The sequence below is a fragment of the Engystomops pustulosus genome, chromosome 2 (assembly GCF_040894005.1).
Source record: "Engystomops pustulosus chromosome 2, aEngPut4.maternal, whole genome shotgun sequence".
Classification (NCBI taxonomy): domain Eukaryota; kingdom Metazoa; phylum Chordata; class Amphibia; order Anura; family Leptodactylidae; genus Engystomops; species Engystomops pustulosus.
Genome location: NC_092412.1, coordinates 235,320,956 through 235,341,313, shown reverse-complemented (window position 1 = coordinate 235,341,313; position 20,358 = coordinate 235,320,956). Strand labels below are relative to the sequence as shown.

Below are 20,358 nucleotides of genomic sequence, written 5' to 3'. Positions count from 1 at the left end.
CTATTGTCAGAAGTGATGTAATAATCGGTCAGTGTTTTCTATATAGAGGTCATTGTACAGGGAGGAGGAGGAGATAAGCTGTGACATCATCTATTGTCAGAAGTGATGTAATGATGGGTCAGTGTTATCTATATGGAGGTCATTATACAGGGAGGGGGAGGAGATAAGTTGTGACATCATCTATTGTCAGTAGTGATGTAATAATCGGTCAGTGTTTTCTATATAGAGGTCATTGTAGAGGGAGGAGGAGGAGATAAGCTGTGACATCATCTATTGTCAGTAGTGATGTAATGATCGGTCAGTGTTTTCTATATAGAGGTCATTGTACAGGGAGGGGGAGGAGATAAGCTGTGACATCATCTATTGTCAGTAGTGATGTAATGATGGGTCAGTGTTTTCTATATAGAGGTCATTGTAGAGGGAGGAGGAGGAGATAAGCTGTGACATCATCTATTGTCAGAAGTGATGTAATGATGGGTCAGTGTTATCTATATGGAGGTCATTATACAGGGAGGGGGAGGAGATAAGTTGTGACATCATCTATTGTCAGTAGTGATGTAATAATCGGTCAGTGTTTTCTATATAGAGGTCATTGTAGAGGGAGGAGGAGGAGATAAGCTGTGACATCATCTATTGTCAGTAGTGATGTAATGATCGGTCAGTGTTTTCTATATAGAGGTCATTGTACAGGGAGGGGGAGGAGATAAGCTGTGACATCATCTATTGTCAGTAGTGATGTAATAATCGGTCAGTGTTTTCTATATAGAGGTCATTGTAGAGGGAGGAGGAGGAGATAAGCTGTGACATCATCTATTGTCAGTAGTGATGTAATGATCGGTCAGTGTTTTCTATAAAGAGGCCATTGTATAGGGAGGAGGAGGAGATAAGCTGTGACATCATCTATTGTCAGTAGTGATGTAATGATGGGTCAGTGTTATCTATATAGAGGTCATTGTAGAGGGAGGAGGAGGAGATAAGCTGTGACATCATCTATTGTCAGTAGTGATGTAATGATGGGTCAGTGTTTTCTATAAAGAGGCCATTGTATAGGGAGGAGGAGGAGATAAGCTGTGACATCATCTATTTTCAGGAGTGATTTAATGAGGGATCAGTGTTTTATATATAGAGGTTATTATACAGGGGGGGGAGATAAGCTGTGACATCATCTATTGTCAGCAGTGATGCAATGGTGGTAAGTGACTGGCACAAGGTGAATGTGGTGCCAATAATTAGAAATGGCTCTAGAACTTCACTAAGCAATAAGCTTGACTTCCGTTGTGGGGAAAATATTGGAAGGGTTACTAAATGACTACATTCTGGAATATGTAACATAAAATGGTATAATAAGTGACTGTGAATGAGGGTTTATTAAGAATAGAAGTTGTCAGACTTACCTGATCTGCTTCTATGATGAGGTGAGCAGATGCCTGGACAGAGGAGCTGTCCAAGTACAGCATGAGGTGATCTAGAAGATCAGGGGAAATTGACAGAGAAAGTACTGTATATACTCAAGTATTGGGGCTGTTGATAAGTAAGTGTCGCTGCATCATAGCCCCCATAGACATCTATGGCACACAGTATATAGTTATGCCCTGCACACTGGCCAGTATATAGGTATACTCAGAACACTTCCCCCCATACATATTTATGCAAAATTGGCCTAACAGGAAAGAGTATCGCAGCTAGAAAGATTGCACCTCAGTCACCAATCTATCGCATCATCAAGGAATTCAAAGAGAGAGGGTCCATTGTTGTCAAAAAGGCTCCAGGGCGTCCAAGAAGGACCAGCAAGCACCAGGACCATCTCTTAAATGTTTTCCAGCTTCAGGATCGGGCTACTAGCAGTGCAGAGCTTGGTCAGGAATGGCAGCAGGCAGGTGTGAGTGCATCTGCACGCACTGTGAGACTGCAGAGACTCTTGGAGCAAGGCCTGGTGTCAAGGAGGGCAGCAAAGAAGCCACTTCTCTCCAGAAAAAACATCAGGGACAGACTGATATTCTGCAAAAGGTACAGGGAGTGGACTGCTGAGGACTGGGGCAAAGTCATTTTCTCTGATGAATCCCCTTTCTGATTGTTTGGAACATCTGGAAAACAGCTTGTTTGGAGAAGACAAGGTGAGCGATACCACCAGTCTTGTCTCATGCCACCTGTAAAGCCTCCTGCAACCATTCATGTGTGGGGCGGCTTCTCTGCCAAGGGAATCGGCTCTCACAGTCTTGCCTAAAATCACATCGATGAATAAAGAATGGGACCAGAATGCCCTCCAAGAGCCAGCCCCCCCTTATGTCATTGGATGCTGATCTCTAATAGCCCTCCGATGGCAGAATGTTAGAGATCAACCGGAAAATGATAATACACTACAATACAGTAGCATTGTAGTATTTTGCATGAGCGGTCAGACCCTCCAGGATTAAAGTAATCCTAGAATACATACACAAATACATAATCAGCAAATGACCCAAATGTTATCACCATGCCCCAAAACCCCTGTCCCATCAAAATATAAAGGAGATTATTCTGCCCATGGTAAAGCATAATAAAACATGTACAGATTTGGTATCCTTGTGATCATACATAACTCCCAACCATGCCGGAATCGTGACAGTCTAGGTTTTCGGGGTCTTGGTCCTGGGGGGCAAAAAGAGGGGAAGTTGCTGGGGGGGGGGGCACATTAGGAGGGGGAGCTACAGGGAAAAGTCACAATAAGAGGGGGAGCTGCTAGGGGATTACTATAAGAGGGGGGGGGTAATGGAGAGTCACAATAAAAGGAGAAACTGCTAGGAGGGGGCACAATAAGAGGGGGAGCTGCTAGGGGGGATTACTATAAGAGGAGGGGGATGGAGAGTCACAATAAGAGAAGAAGCTAATAGGAGGGGGCACAATAAGAGAGGGAGCTGTTGGGGGGTCACAATAAAAGGAGGTGCTTTTGGGGGGGCAATAAGAGAGGGAGCTGCTGGGGAGTCTCAATAAGAAGGGAAACTGTTGGGGAGCCAAAAGGAGCTGCTGGGAGGGGAGATGGACTTGCTGGGGGGATAAAAATAAGAGAAACTGCTGGGGGGGGGGCACAATAAGAGGTTGATCTGATGGGAGGGGGAAATGATACAGTGTGCAGTGGAGTCAGATGGAGATAACATGTCCCTCTCTCTGCTGTGACACTTGGGGGTGTAATGCACCGACCTAAAGAATGAAGGGATCAAAAAATGGCACAAACACGGTTTATTTTGTCACTTTCCCTGCTCTTGTAGTGTTTTTCCAGCTTTCCAGTACAGGACGCGGAATATTAAGAAGTACAATTAGTCCGGAGAAGTGAAAAAGTTATGGCTTCTGCAATGAGCGGAGTAAAAAACGGAAACATAAAACCTGAAAAGGGGCTTAAGGGTTAAATAGGTGACACATAAGGGGTCTCCCTCCCTGAGGTCACGGGTGATGTGTGTGCGCTGCGTGCACTCCGTAGAGGTATATGAAAGCGGGTTGACCCCCTAGGCCGGAATTAATTGGATGCCGTGTGACGGGTTCATTACGCTGATTGGTCCTGCAGGTTGTCAGTCAGTGAGGAGGTGCGGGACGAGTGCGAGGAGTTTCATTGGATAGCGGCGCTGTCAGTGAGGCGAGGCGGGCGGGTCTGTGGGGGTGTCTGTGATTGGCCGACGGAGCTGTCAGTCACGGTGAGAGGCTGGTGAGGAGGAGGCTGGTGCTGTGTCTCCAGTCTTGTATGAGGATCCCGGGCTGCGCGCATCCTGCAGCCTCCTCTCCAGAGCTGCCAGTCAGCGGTGCCCCGGCTGTGTGCATATGCTGAGCACTGCAAGGAGGAAACCAGTGGAGGAGCAATAGTGCTGAGGACTCCCCCCTCCTAGCCTGGGATTAGAGGGGCTTTCCACTACTACCTTCTCTCCTTCTCTCCTCTCTTCACCTGCAAGGGGCTATCCACTGCTCTCTACTCTGCTTCCTAACCATGATCTGCAAGCCAAGTGCACTTCTCTGCCTGTCCAGTGTATGGGGTGTCCTCCTACAAGGTAAAGCATTGCACAACTTGGTGCCCTCTATATACCCTCTCACTCTGTATATACATGGAGCCATCTATATACATTGCAGCAGGATTGCAGGTGCCTCTCACCACCAGATGGACCTGCAATGAGATTCACCCATCACATTGATGTGACTTCTTCTCTGCTGGGCACCCCCTTCCCCTAAGGGCTACATGAGATCTCAGTTTTTTGAGCTTTTGTTGTTAATGCAATGAATTTGGGGGGGTTTGGGGGTCTGGCGGATAGATGATGCTGGATCCTATGGAGTGGTGGAGAAGGAGGAGGGGGAGTGAAGATGTTGGAGTATCATGTTTTATTCTCTAGACCTGGGGCCTCGATGTTATGTATCAAGTGATGTGATTGAAAAACTCAATCTAGTGTTGCTGCTGCTGCACAACCTCTTGGCATCAGTAGTGTTGTTGTATAGGTCTGTTTGTGGTCTTGTGACTTTCATCTCTTGGCATGGAGATGATGATGATGATGAGGGTCTTGATCATGTAACACCCCCCTTCCCCGACATCGGGCAGGCGGCCAGTCGGTGCTTTCTGTCTGGGATGAGTCTGAGCAGGGTAGACTATGAATGACTATTTCCTTGGCATGGCTGGTGCTCGGCTTCTTCTTCTCCTCCTCCTCCCCATAGGACCAGATTTCACTTTCCATGGGAGTCTGTGAAGGAATGTAGACATCACATCCGTGTCTCAAGTACCTTGTCTGCTGCTGGTGCAAATAACTTGACATCAACTTCATGTGTCAGACCACCAGGCACATGGCTCATCACTTCTAGGCACCAGAAATCCAGGTCATAGGTGATACCTATGGATGCCTGGGAATAGCAGAGTTATATATTCCTCATCCGAGATCAGTGCTTGTTGGAATAATACATCGGATGCAAAGATCCCCCCCCCCCCTCTGCCGGCACGTGAGCAGTTAATACCCCTGCTCTGTCATGTGTCGGCTCTTAGGCTCTCACAGTATATATTATATCCCGTGCATGGCAATGGATTGTAAGATGCAGGTGACCTTGTGCTACTGACAGTGACCTGATTTTGTCTTCCCTCCGAGCATCGCGCCAGCAGAAGGTTAAGCCTTAAGTTATCACATCATGTCAGCGTGCAGGACCTAACAGCAGTGAAAGGGACATTATATATCGTACATAGAAACGCACAGGGAAGATGAGATGTGGGGGGGGGGGAGAGAAAATAATGTAAGCCACTATTATACTGCAGTCTGTTTCAGCTTCCATCACAACGAGGCACTGCAGGACTTGCTATTAAACACATGTTAACAGTGAATTGCATAAGATTGCACACCGATTCTCACCATAAAGAAGCGTGAATAATTCAGCCCCTGGAAGCTCTGGGGTAATTCATTGCTTAGGCTTCATCACCTGGGGTGCGGGGATGACCCCCCCCTCTCTAGAGCATCAGCTGGGGCCTCACTATATACAATGTAGACGGAGTGATTGTTGTTATTTATGTTCTATTATGATACATTGTTTCCACTTGTGAACTTCCATGGAGTTGCTATTCAGTTGCAGTAGGTCTGTGGGTTTTCGCCGCCTTCCCGCCGCTCTGCTGTTAGCACGTTTACATCAGGCTGCGCCTGGGGGTCGCCTTCCTACATTAAGTACATTTCCGTGTCAATTTCTTGTTCAGATCAGCCCTGGGAAAACCGTTTTCTGAAAGTGACAGGGCGCAGGAGCGTCTAGGATGCAGTGCAGAATGAAGGCGGACAGCTAGTCACATCCGCTCCTCTTATATATGTATAGGCTCTGCACAGTTTTTGGGAAGTAGGCCACTGGGAACGTTCACAATCAATACATAGATGTTTACATTGTAGCTCCATAGGAGACCATATGGCACTGGTAGCGATGGATTTACAATCTCCTGGACACCGCTGCATGTTGAAAGCGGTACATTGGGTGCCATGGTATCAAATGGTGTTTTAGTTATGTCAGCCTGAGCCTTGATGGTTGAATAACCAACTTGTCTGAGGATAATGCTCATTGATGCGAGGCTAATGTACTCTTCCATCCGCTTCTCACTACTTTCCTCGCATATTTGTGCCTCCAAAGAGATAAATCAAGTAGTGCACTCATACTCCGCTGTACTCTACATACCTGACATAAGTGTTAGTGCATTTACTAAGGCCTTGAGCAAGATTTGCTTCTACCGACAAGTTTGTTGCTCATCAGTCACTAGAATATTATATTATCGCCTCATGATATGATAATGGGTTTGTCTTTGGAATAACAGCGGGAGAAGAAAAAGTTTTTGGATGTCAAAAGAGTTTGAGAGAAGGAAACACTTCCAGAGGAATGGATAAGACGGACTGAGAGATAAAGTAGATGTATAGATAGAGATAGATTGATAATTAGTTAGATGTTTTGATAGATAGTAGCTTTTTGATAGATAAAACATAGATAGATAGTATCTAGTTGATAGATAAAACAGAGATGTATGGGTAGATAGGAGCTGGATGAATAGATGTGAGATAGAAGGGGGTAGATGAATGGATAGATATGGATAAATAGAGGATGGATATATGTTTTGGTAGATAAATAGTAGCTGGATTAATTGATGGATGGATAGATAGATGGGTATATTGTAGCTGGATGGATAGATAGCTATGGGATAGATAGGAGGTAGATAAATGGTTAGATGTAAGATAGAAAGATAGGGGGTAGATGGATGGACATATAGATAGACATCAGGTACACACATGGATGGAGAAATTGATTGATAGAATCAGTGGATACATACATAGACCATTATGCAATAGATAGATCTAAAAAGGACAGATAGATAGATATGAGAAGGAAAGATGCATGGATGGATGGATGGATGGATGGATGGATAGATAGGTTTCATCTGTCTTGGTATCTATGTATAAGCTGAATAATATATTAAATAGGTAGGTAAATTGACATGGAATGGAAAGATCTAGATATGCAGTTAGAGACATAAGATAGATATATACTGCGATAATTAGGTCTATATATCAGTATAAGGCCCAACTATTACAGCATTTACTTTGTTATCAAAGGAAAATGGATTGGAGCCAGTATTCCTCAGCAGTTCTTAATAATAAAGAACTGTGAATTACCATGTGACACAACATACGACACCTGCAGTAACACATGACATATTAAAGGGATCATTTTCAGCTGTACTAATAAACACAATATTAGCATGTGCTCAAAGCCCAAAGCTTATAGGAAGTCATATTAATGGAAAGAGACTCTACCTTACTAGCTCATCTATCTATCTATCTATCTATCTATCTATCTATCTATCTCATATCTATCTATCTCATATCTATCTATCTATCTATCTCATATCTATCTATCTCTTATCTATCTATCTCTTATCTATCTATCTCATATCTATCTATCTATCTATCTATCTCATATCTATCTATCTATCTATCTATTTATCTATCTATCTCCTATCTATCTATCTATCTATCTCATATCTATCTATCTCATATCTATCTATCTCATATCTATCTATCTCATATCTATCTATCTCATATCTATCTATCTGATATCTATCTATCTGATATCTATCTATCTCTTATCTATCTATCTATCTCATATCTATCTATCTCATATCTATCTATCTATCTATCTCATATCTATCTATCTCTTATCTATCTATCTCTTATCTATCTATCTCCTATCTATCTATCTATCTATCTATCTATCTATCTCATATCTATCTATCTATCTATCTATCTATCTCCTATCTATCTATCTATCTCATATCTATCTATCTCATATCTATCTATCTCATATCTATCTATCTGATATCTATCTATCTCTTATCTATCTATCTATCTCTTATCTATCTATCTATCTCTTATCTATCTATCTCATATCTATCTATCTATCTATCTATCTATCTATCTATCTATCTGCTTACCTCATATCTATTTAACTATCTATTCAAACATTTAATTCAAAGACGCTTTATTGGCAGGACCAAATAACTATTGCTAAAGCATTTATAAAGTATTGGATTGTGAGGAATAAGATAGGGTCTAGGGTCATGAGGAAGAGGATGAATGGGGACATGGGATGTTGGGGGGTTATTATAGTCCATGGTGTCACATGTCTCTCAGTTTATGGCAGGCAGTGACGTATTGTGTGGCTATGGCCATTGTGGCCTCCTCTTCCCCCAGCAGGATGGAGATCTTCTCTACCTCCTCCATGGAGCTGAAGCCCTGGAGGAGATGTGAGTGTCCCTCACTGCTGAATATTTGGAACAGTGTAGGAGGAAGTGGACCTCATCCTCGGTGGCTTCCTGGTCTTGGCACAGTCTGCTTTCCCTGGGCATGTACATCTTTCTGTGCCACCCAGGCTCCATGGCCAGCTTCTAACAGAGAAAATCCATAGCATGGACCAAGTAAAGGGAGGATGCTAAGCCATATGGTTCCTGGTCCAAACCAATAGCATCTTAGTCCACCGAAAAGGAAGGCCTCAAAAACTAAGTGAAAAAGTTGGCAAAGTTTATTCCATGGCTGGATGCCCAGTTTCAGTGTCTGAACTCCTTTGTAAAGCCTAACGCTGAAATGTTGCCACTCATGGAATAAAGTCTCACCTTAATTTTATCTTGGACCTGGAGTACGGCCTTATATCCTATTTCTGCTACCGAGAGGTCTTGGCCATGACTTGCAGGCCTTTTGGGTCCATTTTTCCACTACGCTTGCTTGGATCTGTCTCGTACCTCTCTGTCTCGTACCTCTCTGTCTCGTACCTCTCTGTCTCGTACCTCTCTGTCTATTTATCTCCTATATATTATCCATCTTTCTAGGGAAAACCCATATTTATATCACATTAGCATCTTTTAGCTTGCTTTTACATCCGTTGACATCTTGTATACCAGTCACGTGACGTCTACACAACCTCCTGACCCACTTATTAGTTTATAGCTGAAGTGAATTTGCTTTAGAAGTTTTCTTTGTCCTCTTTGATAACACTACAGAGCCTAAAGGATTTGCGTTCGCCACCATATGATCTAATTATTCTATAATATTATTGTCAAGCTTATTAGATTTATGTTTTTATGTTGTATTTTGTATTTCTATTTTACATTTGATGACAATAAATAGAAAGAAAACCAATCACAACATGGACTTTTTTTTGTTTATTTTTTTAAGTACTATTATTATGAACATTCTATAACTTTTCTATATCTCATTCTTTTTATGCTTTTTATGTGTGATTTTGCAGGTATGTTCCACGTAAGTGGATGTTGATGTTCCCTGATCAGTAAAAAGGTGGAACTGCTGTGATACAGACTTTTACTTTCCATTATTTCTATTCCCTGTATCCTATATATATAAAAAAAAAAAAAAAGTGCTATAATGACATCTTGGTATAGATAGACACACGACGTGTGGAAGGTCATGGAGGTAGAAGCGGTAATATGCTGCAGCTATAAATGGCTTCTTATCAGTTCCAGGATCACAAATCCTGACTTGGTCTTGTGTTGCCTGAGTTTAATATTGTTCACCTCCACATATCTCTCGCCTGGATGTATCGCTGTTTGTACATAATAAACTTCATTTTAGATTTTTTTTTTCCAAAGTTAATAATTTTATTTCATGCAGCTTGAATTATTGCTGGCCAAAAAATTGAGAAAATATTTGAGACTTCAGGATTTTGCACTCGATAATTGGATCTTGAAGTTGGGGAAAAAAAAGATGTGTTAGATTTACATATTGGGAATTAATGCTGATTTTTTTTTTTTTTTTTCTATCCACGTAATTAACCAAATAAAGTGAAATCAATGTGTTCCTCTGTTCCTCAGGGCTGGGACGCGCTGCGTTGTTGTACTGTTGGTCCCATGTGTTCATTTCTAGGTCATATCTAGGAGTCAGTCCATTCACATAACCCAGAGGTGAAGCGTTATTGGCCTGTCAATGCCATATGTCACGTTCCTTCTCCTACGAGTCCCTCACTCCTGAAATCTTTTCTTTTGTGATCAATCACAATAAAAGACTTTGGTGACAGCATATTATTTTTCCATTTAATGAGTCACTGGTTAGAAAAGAAACCACAGTATATAGTAAATTAGCGGAGCTGTCATACACTCCTACATCGCCACCGGAGTCTGTTCATGTTCGTTAATATTTAAGGCCTGACAGTCTTTGTATACCCAGAGTGTATACTCTGTGTGGCTATATACAGGACAAACAGCTGGAAAGATCACGTTTGTCAAATTTCAGTACTTTGTCAGCCGTAACATGCCGTGAAAATGCACATCGCTTAGTTGCAAACACTTCTCTTAAAGGAAATCTACCATCAGGATAATGGATTATAAACCAAGTACACTTACATGCTTGTGTGTGCCCCCTTTGTCTGGAACTGCACTTCTTTAAGCTTTTTATGCCGTTGTTTTTACGAAAAAAGGCTTCAAAATGAGCCTTCGGGGCTCCAGGCTCCATAGAAGTTAATGGAGCCTAAAGCCCCTCAGGCTCATTTGCATAGTTTTTAAAGACTATTTTCATAAAAATGGAGGGCAAAAAACATTTTTAAAATACAGATCCTGATAAAGGGGCCACACACCGGCATGTAAGTGTATTTGGTTTATAATTCTTGATCTTAATGGTAGATTTCCTTTAAAAGGAAAGGTAATTTTTACATGATGACCTCTGGCATGTAATCATTTCATTTATTTTCAGTACTTTCTATAACATTACCTGCCTCCCTCCCAGCAGTGGATAGTGAGTCCCAGGGTGGGGCAGTTCAAATGGCAGGGGTCATCTTCTCCTCGATGCCTCCTGACTCATGGCCCCTGCACCCTCCATCTGCTTATGTCATTTCATCGCCGCAAGCAATTCTCGTTTGAACTCGCAAATACTGGTGGTTCTCTAGTAATTACAATTATTTGAGGACTTGTATTCCCAAAAAACTGGTATACAAATCTGGTATTACAGCTCTAGTCTATATAATTGAATAGAGCTGAGCTGCGATACCAGATACAGCCTATGTAGAACAGTGGTGCTGTTTCTGGATAAATATATATATATCTTTTCCCATAAAATCCATCATTAATCCTGCATTTTTATAGGTGGTACTTGATGACACAAGTGTCTGATACTTTATTAGAGATAAGTAGTGTTGAAAGGACCCAAACTACAAGGTTCGGGTTCATACATAACTTTGCCAGTCTGGGTTCCCCGAACCCAAACTTCAAATAAAGTTTGCCACAAACCCCCCCTTCTGGCTGCGATGGGTGCTGACACCGATTGTTGTTGTTAACTCAGTAAATGCAGCCGGCAAACCCAGTGATCTGAGTGCTGTCGGTATCTTTACTGGCAGCGTTTATACAGTTAACACCCATGATCGGTACGGACGTTACTTGTGCCTGTCCCGAATTTTCATAACTCTGCTCTACAGATGAGCAAATCTATACTTTGGTTTGAAGAGTTGGATTCTGACATTTTGCAGGCACAGAAGAGGATCCAAATCTTGTCTGCTCTATTCATCTGCTACAGCTGTCATTCATCCCGCAGCTTAGGGAGGGGGACGGGTGAGGGAAAGGCAAAACATTTTCCAAATTAGATAGGGCCTTTTTATGAAAAATCTAGAGGGGGTTATATAGCAATTTCCAAGACAATTGGTGCAATGTCGGTTCAGACCATATAGATCTGGACCTGATTCAAATGTAATAAAAAATTCCGATAATCTAATCTTGGTTGATTTACTCCTCTCTATATGTGATGCAGGAATAATATATTCTAACCTATTCACAAATTTCATGGAATGTGGAAAATGTTTCCCTGGCTCAGCACAGTGCTGGTCCATCATGTGGTGTCCTATATCTCCTGCCTCACCTCCCTCTGTTCTATATCAGATGCAGAAGATTTCCCATCATAACTATTATAAGGCCGGTGCTCACATCCGACAGACGCACCTGCCGCTATCTGCTAAGGACCTGAGCTATTATTCCCTAATTATACCGAGGGCTACAGCTTTACAAATACATTCAGAGATAACTATCTGATATCCCAGAGGGTTACCCCCGTTATCCGTGGATCCGTTTTCTAAGCTGCAATTTGCTGAGTAATTAAAGGAGGATGACTTATAAAAAACGGCTTTCTTTTGGGATAACTTTAGCTACATTCGTCTCCCATTTCTAAAAATAGACACAATAATGTCTCTACGTTAATGAGTGGTGTAGATGATACATCTCTTTGCTCTCATGGGTTAGAACCAAGCACTAAAAAGTGGCCTTCTAAGACCTTATATGGCTAAAGGAGTTGTACATGAATCACTACTAATCAATGATGAGAAATCAATAGGGGTCTGAGTGCTGGGACCCCAGATAATGACTAAGTCCAATGTGCCCAATGTGTGTTGGAATGGTGGACACGTGTGTGTGATGAAAAGCTGATTAAAGTCTACAGTACTGACAGATCTACTTGTACAGTGAAGCCACTACAAAAGACCGTCCCTTGGAGAAGACCCCATCCCTGAAAGATCAATTTTGTTTCTGTATGTGTTTTTTTTCCCTTATGAGCAGACCACCCCTTCTTTAAAAAAAATTGGGCAGTCTACTCAAACAGATGGCACTGTATGGTGCTTTGCTATCCCTATTATTCATGGTCAGTGTGGGTCCTAGCAGTTGGACTCCCTTCATATCAGGCAAGAATCACTAGCCTTTAGGGCAGCCACTTTGACATAAGCTTACTCTGTGCTGTGCTGTTAAATTATGCTAGACGTCATGAAACTGTACTTACTGGCCCACACTTCCATACTGCTCCAGTAGCCCAACAGCACAGGAAACTCTGGGTACACCAATCAGTGGCTGAGGCTGGTGACTGCTAGAAACACTGATTGGCTGAGCGGCCACCCCTAATGTTTCCTGGAAATATTCAGGAAACTTAGAACATGTCACATACCCCAACAGACTTCCTCTCAGCACAGTATTACAACACCGGTAAAACCTTTTACACTTTACGAATAATAGATGAACAGACAGGGGCATCGCTTCCATAGGGTCCATCACAAGATGGACCCAAGATGATCCAACAGTAGTTGAAAACCATTTCATAAGCACAGTCACAACATGATGTAATCCAATAAATACAGTAGTGGGAAGCTGCTTTTAAATTTTCATTGGTCCCCTTATCTAGCATGACATCGGGTATGACAACATCTCAGAGATGCCATTAATTTAACAAGTTATTTTTGGAAACATGATGGTACTAGTCATAGGCCTCTTGCTCACTAACGAGTTTGATGTTGCAATGTCAGGCCCGAATGCTCATAACTCAACTGACGTGTTAAGTTCAGTTCTGGTTCCTGAGCGTTCAGGCCGGGCGTTGCAGCAAGAACAAGATGTGAGTTTGAGTTTGAAGTTCCCCTAGTGCAAGAGGCATTAAGCTTATAGAGGGACACTAAACGAAAAATTGATTGGAGCCTGTCTACTTCCACTATCCTCTTATTACCCCCTCTACGCAGCTTTCTGTATGCTCTGCAATAATCATGGTACATATTGTCCCCAGGGGCATTAAAAGTATTCAAAACACTTGGACATGTAGAAAACACATTAAAAATTTAGTCTCAAAGAGCTGCGCCTCTGCAACCTGCAGAATCTTGTTTTTAGCTCTGGGATAATAGAATTGATGGTTGTAACGCCCGAGTCTCTGCTTTTAAGTTGACAATTTGGTCTAAGTGAAAAGCTTGGTTGTTGAGGCACTGAGATGACTATTGGACATGGTGAGCTAATTGTCATAGCTTTTCCGAGATCCTTTAGATGGATAATACTATTGCTGGGAGAGCGGTCATGCAGTGTTCCTGACAGAAAACCACAGGCATTCATCTCCAAGCCTGAATTCTTCCAGTGTTCATATGAACACTACAGCAGCACTGGGATTTGTCTTCAGGCCTTGTTCACACAAGTTTAGCTGGAGTTCAGAGGTGCACCGTAACCTCGCCAAGAGCAACAGCAAAAGCATTTTTATGTATTCTTACTTTCATTGTGAATTGAGATCAATATGGGAACCAAATTCTGAAAGCTGCAGCTAAAAAATACGCTACATAAAAAACAGTATAAACAAACTCAGCACAATATAAAGGTACAAACTCATTTTAGAAATTTACCAACTGCAAATCTCTTACTACAAATTGATCTGCATTCTAAAATAGAGAAGTCGCTTGCCGCTATCAAGATTGAACCTCCAAACCAAAGGTCATTGTAAATACTTACCACCCTTGCCCTTGGGTGTTCTCTACATCAACATGGTGGGTATTCTTAACCAAGTCAAGTCTACGGCAGGTCCATGCAAGATAATGACAAGCTCTTGTATTTTCTGACTTGAAGGCCACTGAACCAGCTGTAACAAAATCCAATAATTTGATGAGATGGCAAAAACCAGCTGGCATAGTGCTGATTTTTGAGGTAGCTATAGCCTGCTATGGTATGTCCATATGTTACACAAGGAGGTTAGCCTAATAGTGAAGGTATTGACTACACCAAAGTTAAAGTGGTGGGTGATGCAACTTCAAGGAAGGGGCACTATGGAAGTTGGTTGTGATTACTCTACTAAGTTGTGTTGGTCCAAGTGGACCAAGGACTCCAGTGGAGTTACAATCTTATCACATTTTGACTGTTCAAAGACAGGACATTTGGATTAATTTTGACTGATATATCATAGTACAGTGACTAGGGTTGAGCAGACCTGATCAGCTATGTTTGGGTCCATGCCGGACATTGTGTGTTCCGTTCCCTGAAGCCAGACTTTAGCCAGAAGTCTGCCATTCGGGCTCAGCCGAATGTTAAGCCCTTGCCTTAATTTAAATGCTAACAGTGCAGAGGCTCGGATCGCATGTTTTTGCAATCAGTACAAACCGAACCTTTTTTCTGTAAAGCATGTTTTAGTAACAAACCCAAATAACATAAAGTTATACAGTTTTCATGCCTCTAACATTTATAATGTAAATGAACTAAGGGGTGGATAACCACATTGTCTAGTTTCTTTATTTACTTTTTGACACTTATTTGTCCCAATTGAGACATATTTGTCCCAGTTGAGATTTATTTATCCAATATTTGTCCCAGTTCAGACTTATTTGACCCAGTCTCAACTGAAACAAATAACAGTAAGTCTCAAAAGGTAGTAAATGAAACCAGACAACAGGGTGATAGATCACCCCCTGTGACTACTACTAGGGAGGCTACACCATTACTAAAACTTTGGTGGGCAAGCTTAGTTACCCGGCATGGTGCCCCTTTTCCAAAGTGGCATCACATTCAGCTGTAACCTTGTTAAACTTCATATATTATTAGAATTGTATCAGAGAGACGTAAAGCAATGAAGCACCAATGTTCTAGTAATAAAATACAGCCTTTCTGCCATATTTAGAGAAAACATACCTCTTATGTGCCTAAACAAGGTAATATTGGGTCTACACAAGTTTGGAGTGGCTCTAACCTCCTGCTGTATTATACTGGTAAATGCCCTTTGAATTGCTTAATATGCTCCATATAAACCTCCGCATTGTGCCGTATGTCATAATGCTTTGAAATAATAAGCCCTTGAAAATGTATTTTGAGCTTAAACCTCAGAAAACAAAGGAGGAACACTGCGCTATTATTAATAAAATGAACATGCAAGAGTCAGGTGAATTAATCCATGAGCCCCTGATAAGCTCCCTATTACCTTCTTGTATTTTTTTTAAGCACTTGTCTATTTTCAAAAATGTCAGTCTCGGCTCTACTGACGCGCTTGTCGCACTTTTTTGGAAATTGTTTCCGTCTTAGTGGGTTTTTCTAAAAAATTTTTTTAAAGAATTCAATTTCAAAAACTGTCAAATCGCCCCACGTTGTTTGCTGAAAGATTTTACACAAAGGGCTATATCCTAGTGAAAAAATAAAAAAAATCGAAAACATCATGCCACCACTCAGACGTAATAAGGCAGCTTTTGTATATTGAATTAAGCAAACACTGTAGTTTTCGATGGATAATGGAAACGGCACATAGCATGGTTCCACATCATTTTGTTTTGTGAAATCAAATTAGGGGATCTGATGCATAGTAAGCGTTTCTATTAAACAAGTGAATCTATAAAATGCTGAAATCCGCGCATTGTTTAATCCCCGGTTTAGAATTCTCTGCGGCGGGAGACTGATGTGACTCAGGCGCAAGCGAGACTATGGTGCACTTCATTTAGCCAATAAACTTCGTACAAACCAAGCAAAAGGTTGACATTTTTATATTATTATTATTTTTTTTAAAATTTGGGTTTTGTTTGATGTAGGATAACACAACAAAGAATAGTAGAAACTATTTACTAACTGATCAGCCGCCAAATGGGCGCTCTGCGTCAGACACGGGCTGCTTGCTTATTAGAAGTTTATTTAATGGGGGACATTTTCTATGGTGCTTGCACATGTTTTGTATCAGACTTTGCACGTTCTTTTCAGGGTGCGGTCACACGTTGCAGTTAAAACTGCATCGCAATTGGGGTGGTTTTAGGTGGTATTACTTATTTTAACAAGTAAAAGAAATCAAATCAACTGGTGGATGGCATTTGTGGAACAGCTTTCGCCTTTAAAATCAAATTCACCCATTCAGTTCATGTTTTTTACCTGTGAAATTGACAAAACTGCACCTAAAACCACCTCAAAACTAATTGTGGTGCAGTTTTAACTGCAACGTGTGACTGCACCGTCAATGCACAGGTATTTAAGAAGCGTCCGTGCCACATTTGTGTTGCACGGTACCGTTTTTTTGGCAAAACTGCGCTATTCATTATGCGACACAAATTTCTGCACTGGGCGTTCTGGTGCTCAATCAGACCGTGCGCCAAACTTATCATGCAATGTCCGGCAGAGGTGTGTTTCAAGCCTCATGTTTAAGGTGCACCCCAAAAAAAAGTGGTGTAGGGGGCGCCAGATTCATGAACGCATTTAAGAAATCTTGCATCTGGCGCCCCCTGCACTATACACAGCCAGACTGCTGTGTTTTTTAGTAAATGTGCCCCAATGTTTTGCTTATTAGTGGTTATAGATGAGAAGACTCGGTTTGGCCATGAGTTCTGACAAACCATTTACAATGTTCGTGTACACGAACTTGAACACACCACTAACATCGGGGATGGTGCTTGCACCAATTGTGGTTGTCAACCCTTTATATGCGGCTGGCAAAGCATGATGTTAACCCTTTCAATGGTAAGAGCTATGCCAGCATTCAAATGCAGTCTGTGGCTTCATCGGCGGTATTGAAAGGGTTCACACTCGTGTTCGGTGCCAGCACTGATCTCCAATGTTAGTGGTGGGTGTGAAGCTGGTTGATGATGCGGGTGAGCTCAAACTTTGAATCCAAACCTCTGCCTGAAGTCTGGGTCTGTTCATTACTATTAGTGATCACCATGACATCATAGAGATGGGATAACTAAGGGTACTTTCAATGGCTAGCACACAATCCCCTGTATTTCTACAGGCTCATGCACACTAATGTGGTTCCCATGTGTATGGGGCGACTGCCTGAGCCACTAATTATAGAGCAGGTCCTATTCCTGCCTGAGCAAGGCAGTTTTTATTGCGGTCTTTGAGATGTGAGCGGACCACACATAAAGGTGACACCTTGTCCACAAACAACAGACCACGGACTTGTTATTAGTGGTCCTATAGAAGCACACTGGTATTGCAATCTAACACTCCTATAAGTGTTTCTTTCTACACTTCTTTTGTCTCTTATCTTCTTCACCCCTTCCCTTCTAATCTGCTTTACCAATCTCTGCTGAATTCCATCTTGCTATCAAGAGTCCAGCAGCTATGTCTTCAAATAGAAAGCAAAGACATAGCTGGCAGAGGGAAAAGCTGATAGAAAATGAGGCTCATACTGACCAGAAATTTGTTATGCCTCATGTCCACACACTGATGTCTGCAAAGTTTGATAAATGGTGAGAGATGTGCTGTAACTCATGGGATGGTATTCTGTACCGAATGCTTTATTTGCTTACACAATAGTTTTGGTTTTACAGATAAATAATTAATAATAAATAAATCTTTTGGAAACAAAATTTTATAAAAATGTAGAATTGATTTTTTTGTGATCATTTGATTTAAAATATAAATGAATATAAAGGAAAGGGAATCTATCACAGTATTTAACCCGCCTTGGAGAGATGTTCAGTCAGACCATTATTTGTGTTGTTATTAGCAGAAAGAAGGGGGAAATTAATTAATATTCCAGGACAATCGCCATAGCACAATGATGTATGCAAACCTCATACTACAATCTGCTAAACAACGCCTCCTCTCTGCTCTGAGTCAAAGCTGTAGCAAGTATTTGGTTAAATACTTTGCTTGAATCACTCACTCAGAGCATAGGGGAATGGCTGTTTAGAAGTCTAACAGCTGAGTAGTGAGAGGACACTCCCCTAGTACTCCAAGTCCAGCTACAAACCCGGAATAAAAAGCCAATGATATACAGCTTTCTGCGACTGATACCTGAACATGTTAACAATCTGCATGGTCAAAGCTTTCGACAGGTTTCTTTGAAGGACAACCTGTCATGTTATATATGTACTCTCTCATATGGAAAGTATAGAGTTTAAAGAGCTTACCAGATTGATATGTACATTAGTTTTGGGGGAATATTTTTAACTTGAATTGTAATCATTTAAGTTCAGCATATTCTCAGCTATCAGAACAGGATCTAATACAGTATGTCTTGCTATTAGAGGAAAAATCCAGAGTCTGTAATTCTTCGTCCCCTCCCCCATCATATAAGCATATGGACAAGGTTTTTCAAGTAGAAGCCTCCCCTTTAATCATAAAATTGTCATTTTATTCATGAAATATCTTTTTTTTAGGATATTGCAGTTAGGACCTCCTGTGGTACATATTCCATGCTGAGCATAAAGTACCATAATCCATAAATTGAGGAATTCTCTATAAGAGCCTTAGTGTATACCGGAGTCATCACGCAGCACGACGCCTGTACCATGGAAGATCTAGGCAAGAAGTGAACAGTGAAGAATAACTCTAAGATTTAATTTTTAATATACTGCACTAAATGGCAGATCTGGCGTGAAGCGCGTTGGCCGCAGTTACAGTGTAATTGATCTTTCATGTGTTTATTAATAGCAGTAGTAAATTTACCTGATATTGCATCGGAGAGGTCATTGGCAGTCAGCAGAAAGCTAATAATAACTGCTAAGTAATGATATAAGATTTGGCGTTATTATTTTATTTCAGTCACAGTTCTTTTCGGCGTTCTTCGCCCCTAACACATCACTCGGTCATTTTCAGTATTACTCCTCATTAATTTGTGTAATAGATTGTGATGTAATTTGGTAATTGAGTCTTTTCACATGTCTGTGCAGGTGAGATCCGAGAAATTAGAATCTCTAGAATTTGCATAAAGGTTTTTTTTTTTCAATTACACAATCAAGGTTTTTATTGTGTAGGATAAAGGGATTGTTAAAAAAAAAAAGCTGTGACATACATTACTTGTTCATGGGTGTGTGTCCAGTATTCAAACTGCTCTAAAATTAACAGAAGACTGATAGCTGCCGTACATATGAGCTCTCTGATATTCCCTATAAGGATTTTTTCTATGTGGGGCTGGACCAAAAGTGGTTTCTAGCTGGAACAAAAGTGTTGGCTGTCAGTGGCCTCATCAGTCCCAACGCTCCATCTCCTGCTACTGCTGAACCTTTCCGCTCCATCTCCTGTTACTGCTGAACCTTTCCGCTCCATCTCCTGTTAATGCTGAACCTCACCACTCCAGTTCCTGTTACTGCTGAACCTCACTGCTCCATCTCCTGTTACTGCTGAACCTTTCCGCTCCATCTCCTGTTACTGCTCAACCTTTCCGCTCCATCTCCTGTTACTGCTGAACCTTTCCGCTCCATCTCCTGTTACTGCTGAACCTTTCCACTCCATCTCCTGTTACTTCTCAACCTTTCCGCTCCATCTCCTGTTACTGCTCAACCTTTCCGCTCCATCTCCTGTTAATGCTAAACCTCACCACTCCAGCTCCTGTTGCTCCTGTTAGTGCTGAATCTCATCACTTTGGCTCCTGTTTTTGATGTGTTTGAGTTTTCTGTGTGGGACTGGACCAAAAGTGTTTTCTGGCTGGAACAAAAGTGTTGACTTTCAGTGGCCTCATCAGTCCCAGTTACCGCTCCATCTCCTGTTACTGCTGAACCTTACCAGTCCAGTTCCTGTTACTGCTGAACCTCACCACTCCAGCTCCTATTACTGCTGAACCTCAGTGCTCCAATTCATGTTACTGCTGAACCTCCCTGCTCCAGTTCAAGTTACTCCTGAACCTCACAGCTCCAGCTCCTGTTACTTCTAAACCTCAC

At 41.6% G+C, this 20,358-nt stretch overlaps 1 protein-coding gene across 3 annotated transcripts in view; it reads left to right on the top strand.

Moving 5' to 3' along the window:
- The first annotated feature begins 3,671 nt into the window (after positions 1-3,671).
- Positions 3,672-20,358, top strand: part of CADM2 (cell adhesion molecule 2) — a 1,001,095-nt gene continuing 984,408 nt past the window's right edge. For 2 of the 3 annotated variants that reach the window (XM_072138535.1, XM_072138534.1), the window contains exon 1: positions 3,672-4,013. In XM_072138535.1, the coding sequence (XP_071994636.1) occupies positions 3,953-4,013 (61 nt within the window). In that variant the 5' untranslated portion in view covers positions 3,672-3,952. The remainder of the gene's footprint in view (positions 4,014-20,358) is intronic. The other variant, XM_072138536.1, reaches the window with a different exon arrangement.